The sequence below is a fragment of the Thermobia domestica genome, chromosome 7 (assembly GCF_964235325.1).
Source record: "Thermobia domestica chromosome 7, izTheDome1.hap1.1, whole genome shotgun sequence".
Classification (NCBI taxonomy): domain Eukaryota; kingdom Metazoa; phylum Arthropoda; class Insecta; order Zygentoma; family Lepismatidae; genus Thermobia; species Thermobia domestica.
In genome coordinates, this window is record NC_137460.1 from 86780886 (window position 1) to 86806557 (window position 25672).

The 25672-nt window shown below is 35.2% G+C and overlaps 1 protein-coding gene across 1 annotated transcript in view; it reads right to left on the reverse strand.

Moving 5' to 3' along the window:
• The window catches only part of LOC145690265 (tudor domain-containing protein 5-like), a gene marked incomplete in the record, with an annotated part of 128683 nt that overhangs the window by 5357 nt on the left and 97654 nt on the right, over positions 1-25672 (reverse strand). The window contains 4 exon segments of the mRNA XM_081764994.1: positions 1823-1940; positions 4169-4367; positions 15781-15848; positions 18206-18900. Of these exon segments, the coding sequence (XP_081621120.1) occupies positions 1823-1940; positions 4169-4367; positions 15781-15848; positions 18206-18900 (1080 nt within the window).

Here is a 25672-nt window from a genome sequence, read left to right on the forward strand (position 1 = left end):
ATGTAACTTTGATCAAATTAAATATGGTTCCAATATTCTTAATACAACTGACACGTTAAGAGCTTATGTTTTTTGACATTTTTTGGGAGTGTTCTTGCACCTACTCCTTCCAACTACGGAGGTGAAATGTCTACAACAAAAATTCTGCAATGTATTAATATAAAAGATGTCTCTCTTAAAGAATGTACAGAAACTGAAAGCATCTAAATCTAACACAGCCGATGGTACTCCCACTTATATTTCTAACAGGTGTGCAAATATCTTTCAATATCTATTAACTTTCATCTATAATCCTATATTAACTATAGATATTTATCCTGATCTTTGGAAACATTAAAATTACTCCAATATTAAAGAAAATTAATCAGAATCAAGTTGAAAATTACAGGCCTATTGCTTTATCATCATCATCCAAAATTTTGAACGAATTCCTTATACTAGACTAGAGTATTAGATGAAATCCTATATCACTCCATCCCAGTAACATTTTTATCCTAAACAATTCACTTTAACCAATGTTAAAGTAGACTGTTTAGGATAAACATTCACTTTTACATTTACTCAGTTTCTATCAGAATCATTAAATGCCAATCGCCTGGTTGATGTACTATATAGTGATTTCTCCAAGGCGTTTGATAAATTGGACCATTTTCTTTTATTGACTTGGTTTACTTGATAACTTGTTAAAACTGCTCTCCTCATATTTACTCAATCGGAAATATACAGTTATTTTTAATCGTATATTCCATTATACTGTATCATCTGGTGGCCCTACAGGGCTCTAATTTAGGCCCTTTATTACTTTTCATTAAGGATTTACCATCTACTGTCAAATACTCACAGAGATCTAAAAATTTACAAAGAATTAACTCACAAATGAAACGAAAACTTACAGTTTCACATCCCATGATTATGTCATGCAGGCTAAAGGAGACGGTAATGATGAGAATGAATGGAACGAGGGAATGAAGAAAATGGGAGGAAATGGAAGAACGAGAAAACTCACGCACGAAGTGTTTGTCCATCACAAAGCCCACTTAGCGCGAGCTGGAATCAAATCAGGGACTCCACGCACAAGAGGTGAGCGCTCTATCACTAAGCCACTTGGCACCAAAGGAAGCAATTCAATTACTGATTCCAACAAACTACAATAGAACGAAGATTTTTGTTATCGGTGGATTATAAGTAATAACTTACCATTTAACATTAATAACTGCTCTGTTAGTCCTTTTATTAAGAAAAAGACGTTTGAAAGATATAATTATAACATCAATGGAATATCAATAGGATGAAAGGGTATTATATTTCATACTATAAACTAACATTTAATCTACATTTGAAATACTTAATTTCTGAATCGTATAGACATGTTGGTTTTATTATAGGAACAACGAAAGCTATGACTGACATTTCTGCAATTAAAGTATGTTATACGTTTTTATGTAGTAAACTAGTATATGGTTGTGAAATCTGGAGCTCTTACTTCCCAACTCGTATCGATGACATTGTGCGTGTTTAATATAAATTTGTTATTTGTATTTTAAAAGTATAATATATCAGTTAAAATAAATAGGATATCATATTTTGCTATGGGGCTTGAACTTCTTATTTCCATGAAAATTACCCGTAGACTGTCCACTTAAAATATTTTATTGTATAAAGTTATTACTTTCTTGATGTGCAAGATTTTACCAAATATATTAAATAAAATGTAAAATAGCGGGGATGAGCTACCTCTCACAACTTGGGGTCAAAACTAGTAGAGTGCGGTCAACGCGTTGGCCACCCCCGATATATACAATTAAAATTCTATTACACTTACCTCAAGCTTAACTTTATAGACCTCGTCAACTTGTAATAAAATTAAAATTGTTGGGACGAAATAAATGGGGCACAATTTGACGGAATCAGGCACGCTTTCAAAAACACCAATCTGGTAACTGTAAAACAGAAGTTATAGTATAAAAGATACAATACAATTACTTTTGCTATTACGAGGGAGGATCAAATGAAAACTTTAAAAGTTTATTATAAATTTCAAATGTTGTGCTATTGCTTTGAAAGTTGGCAATATTTTTTCTACCAGCATTCTCTTTCTTCAGTAAATGGCAGAAGAGTGTAGTCAAACAAGCGCCAGCACAGGTGCAGTTTCAAGATGACCGCCCCACTGTCCACATGCACCGCATTAGAACAGCGTTCGGTGATCCGGTTTTTGAGTAGTGAAGATGTGAAACCAATTGAAATTCATCGCAGGATGGTAGAAAAGTATGGTGATTCGTGTTTGTCCCTGCAGCAAGTATACGAGTGGTGTAGGAAGTTTAAAAGTGGCCTAACATCTGTGGAGGATGCTCCTCGACCTGGACAGGCTCACCGCGTAGTGACCGACAACATTGCGCTAGTGGAACAGCTTGTAAAGGACAACAGGCGTATTACCCTGAAAGAAATCGCAACAATAATGAAGATTAGCTTTGGCTCAGCTCAACACATTGTGCATAATGTTCTGCATTTCAATGAGGTATCAGCAAGATGGGTTTCACGTCAGTTGACTGCTGAATTGAAAGCTCGTCGCGTCGACGCCTGTGAAGAACTTTTGCGTCGTTTCAACGCTGAGGGTGAGTGCATTTCTGGACAGGATTGTTACAGGCAATTAGATCTGGATTCACTATCATCAACCAGAAACCAGGAAAGAGAGCAAGAAATGGCGGCATAGCTCTTGGCCGAAACCAAAAAAATTCCGCACTCAACCATTAGCAGGAAAGGTCATGCTCACTCTCTTCTGGGATTCTAATGGAATGATTTTGGAACAGTACATGGAAAAAGGAGTGACAGTAACCAGTGCCTCGTATTCAAACATGATGAAATATCAACTTTACTTTGCAATCAGGTGTAAACGGCGAGGACTTTTGTCCTCAGGAGTACTCCTACAGCATGACAATGCCCGACCGCATACTGCCCGTTTGACCGTTGAAACTATCGATGACATCAAATTTGAGTCTCTCATTCACCCACCCTATTCACCAGACCTTGCCCCCAGTGACTTTAATCTGTTTGGACCACTCAAAGAAGCGATGGGCGCAAACATTTCAATAGTGATGAAGAGATGAAAAATGCGGTGCACGAGTGGCTACAATCTCGATCAAAAGAATTCTTCCACCGAAGTATCCATGCACTTCCGAAACGGTGGAATACTTGCATTGAACGTCAAGGGAACTACATTGAAAAATAAGAGGTAAGATTTCCTTTTTATTGTTACATTCTAACATTTATTGCACTTTTAAGGTTTTTATTTGATCCTCCCTCGTATTATTTTATGTTGTTTCTTATCATTGTGGACAGCTCTAACGTTCCTACGACCAAGTGTGGATATGGTATTCATTTATTTCATTATCATCATCTTACTTACAAAATCTATGCATCTAAAATTATACACTGTGAATGAGAACTACAAATCCTTTTAACGATTACGACATAGTTTGTTCAGATATGAGCGAATACACTTACAAATATTTACATCATATAAATGGCAGTAGGAATGTATTTGGATACCTATTGTAGCTAATCTTACGAAACGCTATTTTGAAATATATTTGCACAGCACTTTCCTTCAATATGTCAGTAATACTGAAGTATAGGATTACCAAATAGTATTTTGTGCCTGTTATTAGTTTAAATTTTATTCTATACATTATAACATTATAATGAATTAAATGTTATTCAAGAAAGTATAGGAAGTTTAATTTCCTTGTTTGATCTCATACACTGCCAGCGTATAAATTTATTCGCTGTCACTTATTGTAACTAGTTCGCAACAACTAGTTGCCTGAATCTGCATTTAATAAAAGATTTTTGGTGTCTCGTCTTTGCTACTGAATACGTTAATTTTTAAGTGACAGTAATTTTGATGATAATTAAGATATAGATAAAACTAAGGCATATAAATCCGTTGATTAATGAATAATGATTAAAGTGAGAGAACTTCATGCACATGAATTATGTAGATATGCACAATTTTGAATTGTTGTAAAACTACTACGATAAAGATACATTTCCGGTGAATACAAGTTAAGCTATTTTTAATTACATATTTTATATTATTTTGATAATCACCTACGAATACAAAGCAATTATCGTTAAGTCAGTATTTAAAGTAACATACAATTATTCTCACCTCTCTAACTCCTCAAAAAAGCGTGGATATGTATTTCTATCTACAAAAACAAATGGAATGTTGACGTTCTTTGTACCCTCCAGCATGTTTTCCAGGGCATTAGGTTCAGTGGTGCCCATAATAATACTGCTTAATTCTCTGGTCAACACGTATCCTTCTCCATTAATATTGATTATGTGAACTTCATCTACACCAAAATCTGTTGAATAAAAAGAGGTAAAACGCTCTGAGAATAATTTGAAGTGAAAACAAAGAGATAAAATATATACAGTAGGTTTCCAAAATATACAGTACATACCTTCGGAACTCTGTAATACCAACAGACGAACAGTGTTGTCAATCAAACACAAAGCTATGTGTTTTCTAATGACACTACATCAGATTACTACATATATCAAATCTACGTGTTAAATAAAAACTCACAATACCACATTTATCATTCAATGTTGCAAACTAAACACTCATCAGTATCACAAACATTTACATTTTTGAGGCCTCTAAACAATAGTAAAATAACTGAGACTGATAGGACAATACAATTCCGAAGTACTTTGATGTTGAATACTATGATCATGAACACTATGATATATTTCGAATCAATAGGAACAAAGTTACACGAGATTGAAAATCTGACTTTTTTAAAAAAGGTTTTTATTTTAAAAAATGTTTAGATAAGTGTCACATCTAAAAACTTGTATGATTTCCAACAGACGAAAAGCTCAAAAAGCTTACAGCAATTTGATATCTCAAATCCTGTCGGAGAAATGATAAAGATTGATAGTTTGCAACACTGTTTGAGAACTTGTAATTACAATTTCCACAAATTATTTCTGTAATGTTATGAAATCAAACGAAAGCTATAATCATTTTAAACACTTTCTACAAATACATAATTTTAAGCAGTACAGCAATCTCCACCCATATTTTTCATATCTCCGAAATGCTTTTGAAACACCAGATTGCTGGAAACGGCATTAAGATTTTCTCGACCATTGAAAACCACGGTTAAGTTCTTAGATGTGATATTTACCTAAACTTTTTTTTTTTAAATAAAGGTTTAAAAGAAAAAGTAAAATACTTAACCCCTTGCGACTTCGTTCTTATTTACCCGAAATATGACATAATAATATAACAGCATTCAATACTAAGGTACTTTGGATATGCATTGCCCCATTCATCTCAATTGTGTTGTTATTGTAGTAAAGGTCTCCAGAATTTAGATGTTCGTGTGTTGTCTCTTTATTGTAATTAACGGCCTCTTCTCTACACCAAGGCAATACGAGACGCGAACCTACAGTTAAGATAGAATCAAATTTTTCAATGATCTTCCACCGAAAATAGAACCCAGGACCATACGCACCATAGGCGCGTACTCTAGCCACTAGATCAGCGGGTAGCGCTTCAAGTATGTAATACTCTTACGTAGTGCCATTTGAAAAAATACAACTTATATTGGGCTGGCACAGAGTCGGTGGAACCGCCCGGGCTATAACCCGGTCAATGTTTAGGAAATTATCAATTAAAAAATTCACGACGTATTAAAACTTATAATAGAAATCAAGTAATGAATAACCACTCTCAGTTTTTCCGTGGAATCAATTACTGACAACGATCTAATAATAAAAATAACGTTCTACTTCTAAAGACTGTGTATGCTGTTTTTGTTTCTCATCCATCATCTCTACCTCCCAATTGTTTTCTTTTTCTTTCTTTCTTCCGCTTTCAACTACCACGCACTGTAGAAATAACATTCTTTCAAGTAAACTAGAGTAAAATAACATGAACATCTAGAGTATTGTTTCGTTTTCGCTTAGTCGCTTCTCTCCTCCTCACCCAACCCTCCTGAACTCAGTGTCCATCGAATGAGTGACAACGAACAAATACATAAATGAACAAGAAAAAAGAAACTTGATTTTTCAACACCCTAGAATCAAGTATAGTCGAACAGAGCTCTTGCTTGCTCCACAAGCTTCTGCTCTTCTCTCCTGCATCTTTTAGTTTGATTAGAGAACCTCCTGCTTTGAAAAAAAAATCGAGAATTTTAAAAATTATAGATCCCTTTTGCTGGTGAAATACCTTCTTATTAATTCTAACGTAAATCATGGTGCACATCCCACGAACGAACGAGTACGATAAAAGCGAATGAAAGAAGGCAATAACAAGTACGTGTGTAATAGTATATATTTTCACATTTTCCTTGACAGAACACTGTTCTAAACAATTACAGAAGTTCTATCAGTGCTGAAGCTGAAGCGATGAATAGACGAGCAGAAGTAACGAAGCACTTCTTTCAGTCGAAACTTAACGACTTCGTTGAAGTTTATGATAAAGTTTTGGAGAACGCAGAAAATTTAACTTTGAGTCCTACATTACCACGGCAGAGAAACATTACTAAAAAACTTGATACGGCAAAATAAGACACTGGTCATGTTCAGCACCGAAAGAATACTATTACCGTGAAAAATACTTTGAAGCCTATGACTTGGTTTTCAACACCATGATAAGAAGATTTTAGGACTATATTTTCTCTGTGCTGTAGGATATTTAACAGTTGCTGATTAGTAGGGTCCAGATTTTTTTTTTTTTTTTTTTAACGAGTGCCCGAAGACAAGGCTTAACATAATATATGTTCATTTTGGGTCATTGTACGCCACAAAATGATCGATTTTATCTTTCCTTTTTTGCCTTTTTTCTTTATTGATCTTTTTAAAGCTTTTTATAAGTCTTAACGTCATTTTTTTTCAGTTCATCATTCGACAATAAATTTCCTGGCTATTAACTTCCATTAGAATTGCATTAGAACCCGCCCTACCATCTTCTGAAGAATGGCTTCTAAATTATTAAAATCACTCTAATAAAATGTAAACCATATGTTAGGACTAGGAAAGGAGCAACAAATCTCTTTGCTCTGGTGAAAATTTTTAATTGATCTGCTTCTGTAAAAGGCCAAACAAAAATTTATTTTTGTACGTCTTGCTGCTCAAGGCTGCCGAATTTACGTCCGGTGGGAAAGTAATTTTGTTCTTTACCTACAATTTGAAGTATAAAATATAAAATATTTTTATTACGTGCCAACTGATACACAGATCAATTATAATTTCAGAGTGTTACGGGCCAATGTTGGTCCTGGCCTTCTCCGAAAGTGTCCGGCTTCTAATTGTCCTCCAAGTGTTCAAAATGTAGGATTTAACTTGGACAACAGAAACAATATAACAAAAATGCAAATTGAACTACAAAGCAAAGAAAGCATTTCCTTGATAAAGTTTCTTTCAACTGTATATTGTATACTATCAGAAGCTTGTATTTCTTGAACATTACGTTCATTAAACATGAAGTTCTAAGTAAATTGGGTCTTATTTCTACGTCTTTTTTTCCAGTTTTAGATCATTTCTTTAGATATTTTAGGTCTTTTTTAAGCAGCTTTTAGATCTTCAACTTCCGAGCCCTACTAATTAATTATAACTAACTAACTAACTCTATGGTCTATGGAACCCGGAGGTTCAATGCCGCGTTCACAAAAGCTCTCCACTGACTTCTATCCTTAGCCAATTGGATCCAGTTTCTACTTTATATTCTTATTTCTGCGAGATCCATATTAATGTTGTTCTCCCATCTACGCCTAGGTCTTCTTAATGGTCGTTTTCCGGTTGGTCTTCCAGTTATGATTTTGAAAACGTTCCTACTTTCTTACATCTTGCCCACCTGAGCCTCCTAGACTTGATGACCCTAACAATGTTGGGTAAACCGTATAAATTATGTAGTTCCTCGTTATGAAGTTTCCGCCATTCCCCATTCATTTCTCTTGGGTCCGAATATTCGTCTCAGGATCTTGTTCTTAAATACTTTCAATCTATGCTGTTCCGAGTAAGCTACCATGTTTCGCAACCATACAGAACAACAGGCATAATTATCGTTTTATATATTTTAAGCTTCCAATTCCTCGACAGAATTCGCGACGACAAGAGATTTTGAACTGAAAAATAACACGAATTCCCTGCTTTTAGTCGACATTTAATTTATTCGTGAATATGGTTTTCGTCTGTTAATATTGATCCTAGATATTTGAAAGTATCCACTTTATCAAAAGTATTATTTGATATTTTAACGCATCCATAATTTGCCGTATTACGATCCCGACGAACTTCCATGTATTTAGTTTTCTCTGCATTTACTTCTAAACCCATGTCCCTACAAGCGTTTAATAAGGACTCTGCACTTCTTTCTATTGTTCTTCTATCATCCCCTATTAAATTTACATCATTTGCATACGCCATAACCTGGTGAATCCCATTCAACTCTAGGCCCTGGTTGCTATCTTTGATTTTCCTTATAGCGTATTCCAGGACAAACTTGAATAATAATGGCGACAACGCATCTCCTTGCTTCAGGCCATTCTCGACGTGAAAGCTGGTGGACAAAAATTTTCCTACCCGGACTTTACTTTGGAATCATTTAAACATATCTTAATCTTATTAGCTTCTTTGGTATTCCAAATTCTGTAAGAATGTGGTACAATGCTTCTCTCCTAACCGAGTCGTAAGCCTTTCTAAAATCAATAAAGAGTTGATGTACTGGGTTATTGTATTCCCACTTCTTTTCGAGAATTTGGAGAATGGTAAATATTTGGTCGATAATTGATCGATTTCGTCTAAATCCGCACTGGTAATCTCCAATAATTTCATCTGCGTATGGGGTCCATCTTGCTAACAGAATGTTTGAGAGGATTTTATAGGACGTTGACAGAATGCCTCGATAATTATTACAGTCGGTTTTGTCGCCTTTCTTGTGAATTGGAACAATGATTGATTCTTTCCATTCTCGTGGCAATTCTTCCTTGTCCCAGACAAGGAGAATGATTTTGTATATTACTAATACCTGTCAATAATTACTAATACCAACTAATTAGTAATACCAATGGAAAATCTGTTTACCTATCCCCAGTATTTATCAAAGTGTATTCAAAAGACATACGTTTTGATAACTTAAAAGCACAGTTAAAGATGCTTTCCTCGCTTCACCGAAGCAAAACTAGTTCTTTAGACATTATGGAAGGTGTTCAAGATCTGGTTGTCTTATTGCATTCTCAACCAAAAGAGATAACTTAAGATTTGTTTTCGGAAGTTACTAAGCTAACAATGCTTTACCTTATTGTTCCTATGACATCAGTGACAGCAGAAAGATTATTTTTGGTTTTATGAAGAATGAAATCTTATCTGCGGAATACCAGAATACCATGACCCAACACAGACTAAACTACTTGATGATTCTTCATTTCCACAAAGATCTTCTCGAGGAAGTTATGAAATAACCTAGTACCATTCCCGAGAAGCTGACATTAGTAAAGAAGAAAGCGTGTTATGGGAATTTCAGTGCAAACAACTAAGTACAACGACTGGTGAATGAATATTTTTCATCTTGAATATATTGTGACAATGGTCAATTCTTATTTGATAATGTCATTTTTTAAAAATAAAATTCCCTTTCGTGTAACTCACTAGAGTCTACAAGTTAAATCTCACACGGTGTGTATTGAAGAAGGGGGGGGGGGGGTACAACGTGCGATGGACTTTGCTTTCTACCCGATGAACAAAACCTTTTTTGTAAAACTCAGCCCGGGCAAAGGTTTTCATCTTTCGCCACCACTGGGCTGGCAACACTATTCATTTGCTGATATTGCAGAGTATGTCAAACGACTTCCTCTGTTATTTGCTTGATACAAAATTTCAGCGTTGTTTATCTGTTAATATAGAATTACAACAATATTTCAAGATAAATAGTCCCCCTGTATACAAACGATTGCTTCTGTATCTCAAGTACTAACAGTAAACCTAAACTCTACGCATTTGCACAATTGTATTTTTATTTCGAAAGTTTACTCCTTATAAGTTACGAAATACTGAAAATCATATTTACAAGACTGTTCATGAATCTGTACTTCTAAACAAAGAAAGAAAAATCCTCCGAGTTTATTATTTTTTTTTCTTGATTATGCGTGTTGTTCAAAATATTGTAGATAATTTCATTTTGGTGTTTAATTTTCATTTATTTTTTAGAAAGTGCTTAATATGATCAAGTCTATAAGAACACTATTTTGTTCAGTTTACATTATCATCTGAACATTTTATGTGCAATACATAGAGACGAAACTTTTTCGCTAATGCGATATATGCAAAACGTTAAAAAATGCATATATGTTTCAGAATCTCTCAAACTTTTTGTTTCAGAGCTAGAAATCACGTTCACATTATCGCGAATTTTATAGATATTCGGCATTACTTGCGATAAATGCGAATGAAAACGAAAAAGTGGAATTTTTGCTAATAATAACTATATTAAAAGTGCTTATCGGAAACACTTACTAGGGAAGTACATGAAGTGGTACGCGGGGATCTGCATGTGTTATATATCGTTGGAAAGGTCACACCGAGTATACCTCACATGTTAAATATCTCGAATGAATGGGGCCTGTAGGGGGCGTGACGACCATTTGAAGATCAGAGCAAGGCACGCTCCGAAGCACCAGAAAACATGGACAAACGAGGCAGCTATGATGTAACTGTTTTGAGACGTGGTATATATAGGTTTGAAAGATAGCTAAATACGAATCTAGTATCAAATGTTGACAAATCAAAATGGCAAATCCAACATGATGGACTCATAAAAGCTATGGATCTGAAATTGGATATATAAAGACACTCGACGTCGCTATGTATGAATCGGATACCAAAATGTAAAATTCAAAATAGCGGATCCAATATGGCGAACAAAATGCAAAACACTACTGGAACTGATGGTGGACAATCACCGTGCTCGCGGGTTTTCTCGGTGTTCTCCCGTTTCCTCCCATTTTCTTCATTCCACCATTTTACTCATCTCTCATCATCATCGTCTCCTTTAGCCTAACCGGTATAACCGTGTGACGTAAAACTTTCATTTCATTTAATTTTTTACTACTGGAACTGAAAGCGGGTAGGTAGAGGTTTTCGTGGTCGCGGCGTACGAATTCAATGTTAAAAGTGCAAAATACAATATGACGCATCCAATATGGTGGACAAAATGTGCAAAAGTATAGAATGGACGTGTGTGTATCGAGACGAGCCTAGGCTCCGTCTCGATCTGGAAAAGCACATTAGAGACGAGACCGAGACAAGATCTAAACTACTTTCGGTGTCAGTACCATCCTTACTACGGAGAGTGGACGTTTGTCATACATATTGCTCACAAGTGTACACAACATAATATGAAACCGGAAAGACAGTTATGGTAGCATAACGATGTTTTAAACGCGCAATTTTCACTGTCATTGTTCCAATCTTTAGAGGGTATCTGCAAATAATCGCAACGTAACCTACAGACGCCACTCAAGCGAGATGTTACAGATATAAAATGTAGTCGATGCAGCTTTTAAACGATATATAACACATGCCGATCCCCGTGTCTCTCTTCGGGGGACGGGGAAGGGAGTTTGTAGTAAAATAATGATTGTTGATGATTGCAACCTGTTCGTATCATAAAACTTTCATGTGCGCTACAAAACGTGCCCTGAATTCTATGTCTCAATTTTGGCATGATTATATAGCAAAACACGTTCCCTGTTTGTTCTAAAATATCACCAGCCCCTACTTGTCCCCATGGCCGGAGTTATGGGGGGGGCATTGCCCCCCAACTTTTTGACAAAAAATAAAAATGCCACCTATAAGATGGCCACCTACCAAGACCTCCGAGACCGACCAAAAGGTCTGCCCCCAACAAACAATTCCTATGTCCGCCTATGCTTGTCCCCTTATACTATAGGTATTTTTCTACTACATGTGTAAGAATAACATATTTCACTTCTCTGTATATATATATATATATATATATATATATATATATTTTTCATTTTTCATCCGCCACATTGGATCCGAATTCAGCAACCACGAAAACCTCAACCTCCCCGCTTTCATTTTCATAGCAGTGTTTGCATTTTTTCCACCATATTGGATCCACCATTTTGAATTTTACACTTTTGGTATCCAATTCATACATAGCGACGTCGAATATCTCTATATACCTAATTTCAGATCCATAGCATGTTTCTTTGTAATTTGTATCTGCCATGCTGGATCCGTCATTTTGATTTGTAAACATTTGATGTCAGATTCGTATTCAGCTACCTTTCAAACCTATGTATACCACGTCTCAAAACATTTACGTTATAGCTTCTTATTTTGTGCACGTTTTCTGGTGTTTCGGAGCGTGCCTTGTTCTGATCTTCAAATGGTCGTCATGCCACTTACAATCCCCATTCAAGCGAGATATTTAACATATGAGATATACTTAGTGTGACTTTTTTTAACGATACATAACATATGCAGATCCCCGCGTATCACTTCATGTACTTCCCTAGTTAGATAATATTATCCCAGAGAATCCCCCGCCTTTGTTTCCTGAGCCAGTTTTATCGAGGTGGGGAAGTTGGTTTGAGGCTGTTTCGTACTTTTTTTTTTAAATTAGAAGAATTTTTCAAAGCAATTGAAAGTTTATCATCACATGCAAGTCAGTGGCTAGAAAATTTAAGCAGTAACTAACAAGGCAAGTTTGAAGTTCAAGTGCAAGCATCATTTGTCAGTGAACATGGTGTTGTTGCTCAATTGATTAAGGAAATACGAGGATCCAATTATCTTTATACTCACCTTATTGTCGGGAAAACGAAAAACTTGCTAAATAAATTAGAGTTAGCTCAAGCAGGAAAATTTGGGTGTGCTACCGCAGAGTTAATTAAAAAGGATAGTGCTTGTCACCAGGCTGAAGTTGAAGTAAAGTTGAAAACCTGCGTGACAAAAGTATTGATGAAGCTGCAAAATTACACGCAAGCAAGTGACGACTGTGTGGAGAGTTTACGAAAGGCTCTGTGACTTATTTGATCCAGAAACTGTTTCACTTCATAAAAATGTAAACATCAACAAAACTGAATTGTTCTTTAAATCGTTGACTATGTTTTGTGGTGAAAATGTTCCTGATCTGTTGGTTGTTTACCGTGAATTTAAAAGTAAGGTTATTGAAGTTCTCAACAGGGAGGATAAGGAAGTTGACATTGTATCATTGTTAAACAGTTTAACCACAGGTCTTTTGCTGTCCCCTTGTTACGTTCAGTATAGTTGCCAGTCTCGAGTGTTGATGCCGAGAGATTCTTTTCCAAATATAAGTGATTGTTACTGACAGGAGAACAAAAGAAGAATTGGTAATGTCTTGCTGCATTTTATCCTATAACTAAGGATGGGGCATGGGAAATGTTTAAATTTTTGCATTAATTGCTGTATTTCAGTGAATACATTAGCTAGAATGTGCACCTAATCAAGGTATATCCTCATTTTTGTATTAGATACACCTTACTATCAAAAATATACTGTTTACAAGTATCATATATTATTATTTAAAAAAATGCTACATAAAAAAAAAAAAAAAACAAATGCTACATAAATGCGAAAATTGTGATAATTAATGCTACAAAATATCAAAACTGTTGCAAAAAGTTTCGTCTCTAGCAATATAGTATACTGTATTGAACACAAACACAATGAATGCATAAACACACGAATTCAATTATTCAGTCTCAAACCTCCAATGGGTAACAGACGAAGTACGGAGAGCAGTAAAGAAGAAAAATGAATACTGGAGAAAAAAAGGTCCACTAGTGTGAAACTGTCGATCATGTGAATCATTGTTCTGAGAACAATCTGTATAATGAAAGTAATGGATATAAGACCTTTTCATTAGGAGAATCAAATACCTTGTCATTTGACGTGGTTCGTAAGTGACCTTTCCTTTTCAGAGTCGACACTACATGAATCCAAAGTTTAATGTTAAAATCTGAATCTCACATAGTTTTACTGAGGATCGAACCAGACCTAAGTAACGACTAAACCACGAAAGAGCTTACTCTCGCATTGGAGGAACATCCCTAAGACAAAGAAAGTAGAAAACTTTTCTTCAGCAATTAAGTATGATTCGAACTCAACTCACTCTTCCACTGCCAGATCAACGAACAATGATTTCAACTAGCTTTTTGAAAAATAGATGCAGAAGGAAACGAGAAAACATCAAGAAAACCCATCCGATGCCCTTCACAAGCTCACTTAGACCTTACAAATATGAAATCGAACCAGAGACTCTTCGTACCAACCCCTTCGCTTTACCATTAAATCATCATGCCCATTCCATCAAGTTTCTGTCATACGAATAATCGTTCACTGAGACCAATCAGTTAACAGTTATGTTGCTGATCACTTTTTAAATGGATTATATAAAGTGTAGTTTACGCCGACAATTTTATTTTACATTCCTTTGTGATAAGAGCACTGTTTTGAGGTGAGAAAGATAATTATACGTTAAAAAAATGAAATGAAATCTTTGTTTTACGTCCCACGGTTATGCCGGTTAGGCTAAAGGAGACGGTGATGAGAGATGAGTGAAATGGTGGAATGAAGAAAGTGGGAGGAAACGGGAGAACCCAGAGAAAACCCACGAGCACGGCATTTGTCCACCATAAAGTTCACTTGGCGGAGGCTGGGATCGAACCCGGGACCCCAAGCACCAGAGGTGAACGCTCTACCACTGAGCCACTGCGCCCCCTATTATACGTTAAAATCAACTTGACATTATCACACTAAAAAGTGAACACAAGAATGGGTTTTCAAAATATACTGAAAACATTTTTCCACGGGTCATTCAAATTTATGTTTACAAGAGGGGAAAATATGTGTATTTATATTTTGAATAATTTCTTTGATAAGATCGAGGGAACTTTTGCCACTTTACAAAACAGACAAAACATTGACCAGAAATGGATATGTTTTCCAAACGTTTTAACGCTAATAATCATTTAGAATATTTGAGAAAAATCAGTAAAGCATGAACATGAGAAAGCATTTGAACAATTATAAAAGTTAGTAATAATAACTGTATTTATGAAGTTTTTCTGTTCATGTAACAAATATTATATTGTGAATAATAAAAGGAATATTTCCATCAGAATTAAGAAGCACAGTAGGGATATTATAAGTGAACTCTCTACCTCAGGGTTGTCCCAGCATTTGAAACAATTACTTGCATAAACAGAAACTAGTATAACAAAAATCTAATATATTTAAAGGGATGTAATGAAGGTCTTTTACCCCTCTTAAAAAAAATAAAAATTAAAAAATAATAAAAAAAAAATAGAAAAAAAAAAAAGAATCTGGACACAAGCTAGCTGAACAGAAGTTAGAACTCACTTCTGAATTTATTTGGAAAATTCGAAGATGGTGCAGGCATGACAGGATGTACTAACTCAGTACAAGGTAAAAGATGACGTATACAAAACGGAAATAGTAGAGCTAATGGCTTCTTAAGTTCGAATCATTATTTTAATAATCGAACCTAAGATATATGTTTTTACTATTACTTTTTAATTTCTTTTTATTCATTTCACACGCTCGCTGAGCTACAAAACGTCGAGTGTAAATTCGATTGTTTCTGTACTATAATATCAGCTTAATGGCCTTCGAGTATCAGGTCTGAAACTTACAAGATTAAAATAGGTAAAAGACAAATGTAAAATAGAAGGGCGAACATCACTGTAAAATACTTACGAATATTCCGTATATATTTTCTTGTACTCGTTCCTTCATTATCTTCTTCCTCTTCCTCATCATCGCTCCTAGAAATAATATAATCCCATTTGTTAATCAAAACGAAGGAATGTCAGTGTACAAATACACACACAAAAAAGTATATTATTATATGTACGGTTACCTTGAGTACTTTACCGATTTAAAACTATTATGACAACTTAAATGCAAGTAAAAAATTTTTTTGTTTCAAGTCATTTATTTCAAAAAAGGATAAAGGTTGTACTCATATTTAGATTTGAGCATTAGTATTGTGTAACAGCATGTTGGTTGGTGGACAATAATATTAATAATAATAATAATGCACTATTTTCTACGTGACCTTCCAATATCAATATTGCAAATATTAATAGAAGATTTATCGGTAGAATATCATTTTCAAAGAAACAAAATAGCTTTCAGGAAGTATTTTATTACACTTTATCTATGAAAACTTCTTCACAAACATTCAGAGAGATGTTAAAAAAACTAATTTGAATTAAGTGATCCCTATCCATATGTCTAAGTTTATTTCTAAAATGGCAAAACTACTTTTATTTATAGAAAAATCGAAATACGATAAAGTTTATATAACTTATCTTGACGCTTTTAAAAGACTATTCACAATTATGCAAAAAGTAAGTTCTGTAAGAAAAACACAATGTACACTCATGTCCAAAATGATTGTCGCATATCTATACCTGTCTTCTTGTAAGAATATAATTTGAGAATAATTTTGCAGGGTGTTTTTAATACTGATACTGTGTGTATAATTGGAAAATGTATATTTGTGGTAAATTTCATAGAAAATGAATTGTAAATACGTAAATTAGAATGAATAGAACAAAATGTTGCTAAATGGACAAGAAAGTTTTATTTTTGTTTTATTGTTCTTATTTGCAGCTCTTTTGACATGAAATTTGCCACATACATGTCTTTACCGATTATACACATACTAACATTATAAGAAATACCGTGCTAATTCGTTATCAAATTATATTCCTACAACAACACACTTACAGACATGCGACAATAATTTTGGACATGAGTGTACCTTCCTTTTCAATTCTCTGGAAAATGCTGCTCCTCTTATTACATCAATATTTTAACTATTCTACATTTCGTAAACTAACGTATATTTTATTAAGCTTGAAATATCTTATTACACCCTGTAATATTACAAGCTCCTTAAATTCCGGCTCTTCACATAGGAACAATAGGTTTACAAAAAAATACTTGAACCCCCTTAGGATTCACATTGCAATGAAAGTTTAATGACAAAATCTCATTAGATACTCTGTTTTTTGCAGAAATTTTGAAGCCCTACCCCACTTAGCATACGCCCTTTACTCAAAGCAGCATGTTAAAATTCCAGTTTGAGATAGGGGCTAAAGTATGTTCCAGAGTTAGTTCCGAACTGTTGAACCGTTTCCCCGTGATGCGATCACAAACAACCGGCAAGATCGCTTTCAATTTGAAGAAAGAAAGTATAGAAAGTGCATTCTTTCTCCCCTTCAAACGGGAATACTCAAAAACGCTGGGACATGTGTTGGCTTATTTTTAATGAAGACTTTATATACAAAGTTTAATCTTCCTAACTTGACAAGATTTTTTTTTTTTCCTTTTTGCATAAATTTTGATTCCCCTCTCCCTTCTTAACAAATGCATTTTCATTAAAATCCAGTCCCCCCGAAGTAGGTGATAACAAAAATTCAGTTCAAACAGGTCAATCGTTTTGCCGTGATAGGATCGCAAACAAGATTCTTTTCATTTTCATAGATTGATTATTGATGGATGATGTTATTTCACTGCTAAAAATCTACCAACCAGAACTTCCTATATTTATTCATTCTTCAGACTACTTTAATACAATAGATATTCCTCTCAGACAAACTTCTCAACATTTGAGTGATATCACCTATTCCTTTGTGCACGGCCCGAACTGACTGACATCTAATCATTACATAAATCCACTAGAAATGCAGTACTCTATCGCTGGATCATCTTGCATTTAACATATTTAAAAAGCTAAACAGACGTACAGAAATTAGACATAAATAATCACATACTGTAACATGTGACAATTTCAGATTAGACAACAAAATCGCAATGTTCCAAGAAAAAATACAGTATTCAGACATATTGACGCCTGATGCGTAGGTAAGTCATTTTTAAGACTACAAGTCCTGTCTACTATGCTCCCATAAGCAATATACAGCAATAACTTACAAGGAGTACCAAATACAATACTGCAATTTCACACACAATAGTTCATTCATACCGAGAACATGATCGTAATACTATTTGTGGTGGAAGCGCAGCAGATAGGACTTCTATTTGTACCAAAAGCAGAAAAAGATACATAGAAATGGAGTATACGAAAGAGTCTGAAGCAACATATATATACCTGTAAATATTGTTCTCCTGGGATTCCTTACGATCATCATCAACCACCTGCGCTGTATTATTGACCTCCGTTGACGCGGCTGCCGTTGGCAAATTAACAATTCTGACGCTTGACGAAGCAGCTGGTGCAGCTGCAAATCCAGATGGTGAACAGTTTGGAACATATGGAACAGTTTGTGGGAAAGCTACTAATGGTGGTAATGCTGTCATAGAGTTCATCAGTGTGTTTGCTATTAAATACTGTTGAAGTTCATACTGATCTCTCTCAAGTTCTTTCTTCTTTATCTCTGCCATTACAAACTGATTTCGCAATGCATTGATAAATGATGTTGAAGGTAACAAAGACACCGGTGGTGCAAGTACATTGGCTGGAACAGGTCTACTTGCATTTGAGAGATTGTTTATTGGAACTGGAACTGTTTCAACGTTGTGCGAAGAGCTGGGCTTCTGGGTTACAAACGAAGCATTTCCCACATTTGAAGCACACGTACTTGTAACAGGCTGTGTGTTTTGAGCAGGTACATGAGAAGATGGTGCATGTGTAGTTAGAGGTTCATGACTAGACTGATGGGATGATCTCGGCAAAGACCTGGCTGCTGAAGATATACTAGATAGATTACTACTACTACTTTTGGACTGAGAAGAATGACGTGAGACCTGAGATGCTTCTTCAACTGTTATTGTGGTACTTCTCTCCTGAAATAAATAAACAAAAGTTCACGATAAAGTTAACTGCTCGCTTTTGCTGAGATATTAATTAGGTCACAAGATTATTTCAAGATTATACAAGAAAACAAGAATTTAATATGGACTGCGGTGAAAATTAAGCATTGTCCTATGTAGCTTATTGGTCATTAGCAAAATTTCTGTGCCAAGTAGTAAATGTGGGCGTTTCCGTGCAAGAGTTCAGCAATCGATCCTCAATGGGGATATTAAACCTCAGTTAACAACTCAAAAATAGTTAGAATCAACAAAATTGAAGATTAGTACATTTTGTATTTTTTTTCTCTGCTCTGTATTCAGTTTTTTTAAAAATAATAAGAAATGCAACAAAAGGTGATACTTTTTGTAATATCGCATATATTCTATGCAGTAATTTTATACGCTTTTCTATGTAAGGTTCCCTCATTTATTCAATTACACAACTTAACTGCAATTAACTACAACATTACTTAACTTGAATACACCAATTCGCACAATTTGGACGTTAATGTAACATCGGACAACATGACGTTCTTCAGTTTAATATTGTTCTTCCTCCTTGCTCTACTTCCTAATCAAGCGTTAGGGAAAGCGTCAGCAACACTACTATATTATTATAATTATAATAATAATTATCATTATTATTATTTGAGTTTCGTGTTAGTGCTTTTAACTAATTCCTGGTAAAAAGTAATTTTTGTTTAGAAAAATATATATGTAAAAAGCTAGTACTCATCGCAAATCAAAGTATTATTTTAAGTAGCGCTTTCGGAAATCACGGTTTCCATCATCAGCTTAGAACAGTTCAAAATGAATTTAAAAATATGAAGCACACAATTTCTTGTCAATATGACATTTGTTTGAAGGTCAATATGACAACATATGACTGTGAAAATATCATGACCAACACGATAATTGTGTATAATAATAATAATAATAATAATAATAATAATAATAATAATAATAATAATAATAATAATAATAATAATAATAATAATAATAATAATAAATTTTGGACATAATATATTGGATTAAAATGCTGCGAAAATGACACACATTATTTGAAATCATGGACAATGAATTCTCATTATCAGACCTATGTTAAAATTATATTTTAATTTCTATTTCCTTTCAGCGCAACTAACAGTTCAGTCACATACTCAGACATAAAGAATTTCTATATTCAACGAACTTAAAATGTTCGTTACTGAATTCTCTATGTCTGTGTGTCTGTCCGCCTGTCTGTTATTTGCGATTTTTTCAATTTTGAACCGTGCATTTGATAGAGCTTCAAAAACTATCAGAGAAAGTGATTAAATTTTTCGCGTCACTCTTACCGTTCCCGAGATATTGGCCAAAACCAGATATTTAAGAAGCCATAGCTCGGGAACCATAAGTTGTAGAGAGATGATATTGATGTCGATCAATACCTAAGAAGATGGTTTGGTACCAAATAGTAACCGATGGCTACTGTCCAACTGGCCACTGGTTTGGCTAATAGCCAGTTGCCCAGTGGCCACCAATTAATATCAGTACCAATATGTTTACCTTCCTCTTAGGTATTGACTAACACCAATATCATCTCTCTATGACTTACCGTTCCCGTGATATTGGTCAAAAAATGGCCAATTTCTACCTATTTAGGGAGCTATAGCTCAGGAACCATAAGTTGTACAGATGATATTGATGTTGATCAATATTTAAGAAGATGGTGAACTTTTTGGTACTAAATAGTAACCGGTGGCCACTGTCCAACTGACCACTGGTTTGGCCAGTTACCATCAATTAATATTGATAGGAAAATGTGTAACATTCTATTAGGGATTGATTAACACCAATATCGTCTTTCTATGACTTACCATTCCCGTGATATTAGGCAAAAATGGCCAATTTCTAGATATTTAAGGAGCCATAACTCGGGAACCATAAGCTGTAGAGAGATGATATTGACGTTGATCAATACTTAAGAGGATGGTAAATATTTGGTATCAAATAGTAACCAGTGACCACTGTCCAACTGGCCACTGGTTTGGCCAATGACCAGTTGGCCAGTGCCCACTAATTAATATCGGTACCAAATTGTTTACCTTCCTCTTAGGTATTGATTAACATCAATATCATTTCTCTATGACTTACAGTTCTCGTGATATTGGCTTAAAAAATGGCCAATTTCTTGATATTTAATGAGCCATAGTTCGGGAACCACAAGTTGTAGAGATATGATACTGATGTTGATAAATACCTAAGAGGATGAAAAATATTTTGGTACCAAATAGTAACCGGTGGCCACTGTCAAACTGGCCATTGGTTTATCCACCAACTAATATTGGTACCAAAATTTTTATCATCCTCTTAGGTAATGATTAACACCAATATCATCTCTCTATGACTTACAGTTCCCGTGATATTGGCCCCAAAATGGCCAATTTCTACACATTTAACGAGCCATAGCTTGGGGATCATAAGTTGTAGAGATATCATATTGGCGTTGATCAATACCTAAGAGGATGGTGAACATTTTAATACCAAATAGTAACCAGTGCCCACTGATTAACTGTCTGCTGGCCAACTGGCCACCGTTCCCCAGATATTGGCCAAAAAAGTTCAAATTTCTAGATATTTAAGCAGCCATATCTCGAGAACTGTAAGTCATAGAGAGATAATATTTTGCTAATTTTCGCGAGAGAAGAAGAAGGTGCGGATAAAAAGATTTACTTTTACATCTAGGAACAATGACAGTTTTCCTGCCCGCTCCATCTCTTTATTCTTTTAAGTTCGTTCTGGCAATGCTCATGGAGCATTCTCAACTGGTTTATATTGACTCATTTCGTTTTATGTATTTCTTAATCAATAAACACGCACATTGTTCCTTTATCCACATTCCAACAATCACCTTATTTGACGTAAATCTACACACTCTGCATTTTCATAATTCATGTGGAGATTGCATTGAATTGGCGATTTCAATAACTGAAGCCTTCTAACAAAACTAGGAGAGGAGACTGAAAACAGAGTTCCGGACGAGTTAACCTACGACGAGGATGTAAGAGATATAGCCGCGACTCTTGGTTTTAAAATCCGAATATTACCCACGTTCATTAAGGTTAATACCAACATTTACGCCTTCTTGTGTTAATAACAACATTAATGCAGTTGTCAGAAGAACATCCGCTCATCAGATTGTTCATCGCCGCCGATTAAGTAAGTTGATTTTCGTTACGCCTGCGCCGAGCTTCATTTCAAGTCGTCTGGCCGCCCATCGCCTGAACACCATGTATCCGAAGAAGGACAACTACAGCGTGGTCCGGAAGTGGGCGAACCCCTAATTGGTGTTTTGGAAGAGGTTGTGCATCTTCACTAGCTCCATTTGCCTGGCCTCCAAGAAGTCCCAATCTGACGACACCAGACAATGCTCTTCATGTTGGGGTTTCATAAAGCAACAAGTAAGAAACACTCGACACGCAGGAGTTACGAGCAATTGTGGAACACATCTTCACCCTCGTGACTACGGAGTATCTCTGCAAAACATCTGCGAGAACCTGGCGCAGAATTCAGCTGTGTTACGGAATGGATAGTGATAATACCGATGTTTATGACTCTTTAAGACTTCAAGATAACTGTGTAGACATTCTACCATAACTAACACTATACTGTTGAAATTAAAGGGGGTACGACACTTCCGGACCACCCTGTATACCCAGAGACATCGTTGGAGAATCACGAAAGTACCAGGCAAGTGCTGTGTAAATTTTTACATATCCTAAATTCATCCCTTGCTCTTCAACCATTCTTCAATTTTAACATCACAATCTGTTTCCAATTTAAACGTGCTCTGTTTCATTTACAAAGCAGCCGAGGATCCGAACTAATTACCTCTGCTCTACAAGTTTAAGTATACAAAAATCCTGGGATGGCTTGTGAGTTCTAAATCCGCTACATCTTAATTTTACTTTCGTTAATTTGAGCTACAAGAACGAGACCAAGCTGAACATAGCAATCGCAGTCGTATTTGAGATGTTTTATACAACTTTTTCCATTATTTATTAAATAAGCCTTGTATATGCATAGATATATAGATAAATATAAATATGAGAAAAAGACTGGACGACTTCAATATAATTTCCCTGGAGACAACAATAAAGAAAATAGAGCATGGGTCATACAACATAAGGAAAATAAGGAAAGTGTTGGTTGATTGAATTGGAGTTAAGCGTCCCTTTCAGACCTGAGGCTTTATGAGACGTGAACCTAGAGACTAACGTGAAATCCGAACTATATGAATGAATGAATGAATAGGGGGATTAATGAGGACGTCAGCATCAAGGCTATATGTCCCCGTCACGATGAACTCGGTTGCTCAGGACTAAAAGATTAAAAGAGAAACAGGCTAAAACGAATAGAGGTCAATAAAGAAAAGCGCTGCTAAAGGAAAGAAGAAAAGGAAAATACAAAATAAAAGAATAAATAAAATAAAATATATAACAATATATAGAAAAACAATAAAAGCTAAGATAAATATAAAAATTGAGCAGCAATAAAACAGCGACAACAGACCAAAAGAGCTCAGAGAACGTGAGCAACCCCAGAATCATTAACGAACTCAAGTACTCGGCTAACCGTATCACTTGAATCCCCCAATGCACGGTTAAGAATAGAAGGCAATCCGTAACGTTTTCTGAGATCTGAGTATTCAGGATATTCAACAAGAATGTGCTGAATACTCAGGGGGGCTATACACTCCTCACAACACGGACAATTCAATCTCCGCAGCAAGTAGCCATGCGTCAGATGAGAGTGTCCGATACACAAACGCGCCAGGAGCACTTCATTTCGACGACGGTAGCACGAAGACGTACGCCACTCTCCTAGAAGTGGCTTAACTGCGTGTAAGTTATTCTCAAGTGCCTGGTCCCAATCCGCTTGCCAGTGAGAGCGCATTAAGGTGCCGAAGCATGAGTTCCCACCGGGAATCTAACCCGGGTGCCCCACGTTACCGGGAAGATGTCTATCACAGGTGAAGTAAACAATGTGGTTCCCCCCTAATTTCTCTCATTCATATCTTTGGATGACGTTTTTTTTTTCTTTTCCACAAAATAAAGACGCTCTTAACACATTCAAACCTGAGTGAATTACCACCGCCCAGCATTTCTGCATGTCTGAAAACGAAAAATAACCACATTATTAAAACAAATGCTCATTAAGAGCAAAATCACTTAGTTAGGGCATTTCGTAGTAAGACAGTATACATAATATCGTGGCACCTCTTGTGTAGCAAATGAAGTCTAGAAATATATGACAACTTCTGAAGGCATTTTCACTAATACAGTAATTATGCTACCACTAAATCTCTGATATTGTAATGTATTCACATGAAAATGAACTTCTATAAAGCCCAACCTGGGACTGCCGTATTTTGAAATATGAAAAACTATTTTTAACAGTTTCGAATATTTGTAAAATGCTAACGCATTGTGATTCTTTCTATGCAGTAGAATTTATTAAGCTCAAAAGAAATTAGCCAACATAGACGTCTTAAAAAGACACTATTAGTAGTCGTCACACTACACCGAAGGACTGATTTCAGTATGCCATCATGAAGCTTTCCCAATGATGACGTGGATGCTACAGTTATGAGTGCAAATCACTCCTTATACTTTCACGTTTCCAGAACAGTGTTCGTATGCAAAAACGTAATTTTTTTCCAAAACATTTCCAGGTCATCTGGAGAACTTTCTAGAATTTATCCAGAGCAAATTTACAACAATAAACTATAATTCTTAAAATAGAGAACGTTGTCTATATTTTTCAATGAAATTTATTTCCAACAAAATAAAAAAAAAGTACTAAACAAACCCTGTACAACAAGGAAACACGAGCCCGGAAAATTATTACATTACTCAGATCATTATACAACGATATTGTATATCTGATATCTGTGAATTACTTCCATTTCTAATTGTAGCTATTTTGGGCAACAGTGCTTACAAGTGCACAATCTGTTGTGAAGAAGAAGAAAAAATGTAGAATATATATGTTGAGATAGGTAGATAATCATGTACTAGTAGTACAGTAACCAAATATAGTTGCTTGTTTCGTATTGTTATGACGACTGAAAGATATTCATGGAGATTTGAGAATAAAAGGTAGTTGTGATGTGTATTTGATGTATCTAATTTCAAAGTTAAGCAATCGCGAATTCTTGCAATTAAGTGTATAAATTAAAGTGTTCGATTGTGGTGTCTTATCTTATTATTCGAACTGTGGGCAATAAATGTAGCAGGAAGAAGAAAGAAATGAACGGTAATCCAAAATAGTGAACGTTACAATTATGTTCAAAGGCACTCACAGTATTTTCTCTGAGGAGATAGTTTTTGAATGAGTGAAGCTAGAAAGAATCACTGCATGATGATCGAGCTAAAATTTCGGGAAAGAGCATGAACAAAATATTTCTGTAACATTTCCCATATTTAAAAAAGAAAAATTAATTCGAGGTCTTCTAGCAAGCACAGCAATTCGGCAATACATTTTCTTCTGTATATTTTCCAGTGACTTAAGTATTTTCTTTCCAGCAAACCACCACATGAGACGATTTTGTACCGTTTTTTTTTTTTTTTTCTGATACAACTTCTATCTAGGGCCAGGCTTCCAAATAATACAGGAAGGTAAATATTCATTGATATGTCTAAGTAAATATACGGCAATGAAGCTATAATTACTCTATTCTTGTATACGAGTGGTGACTTCTTTGTGTTACTGCGTTTACCAC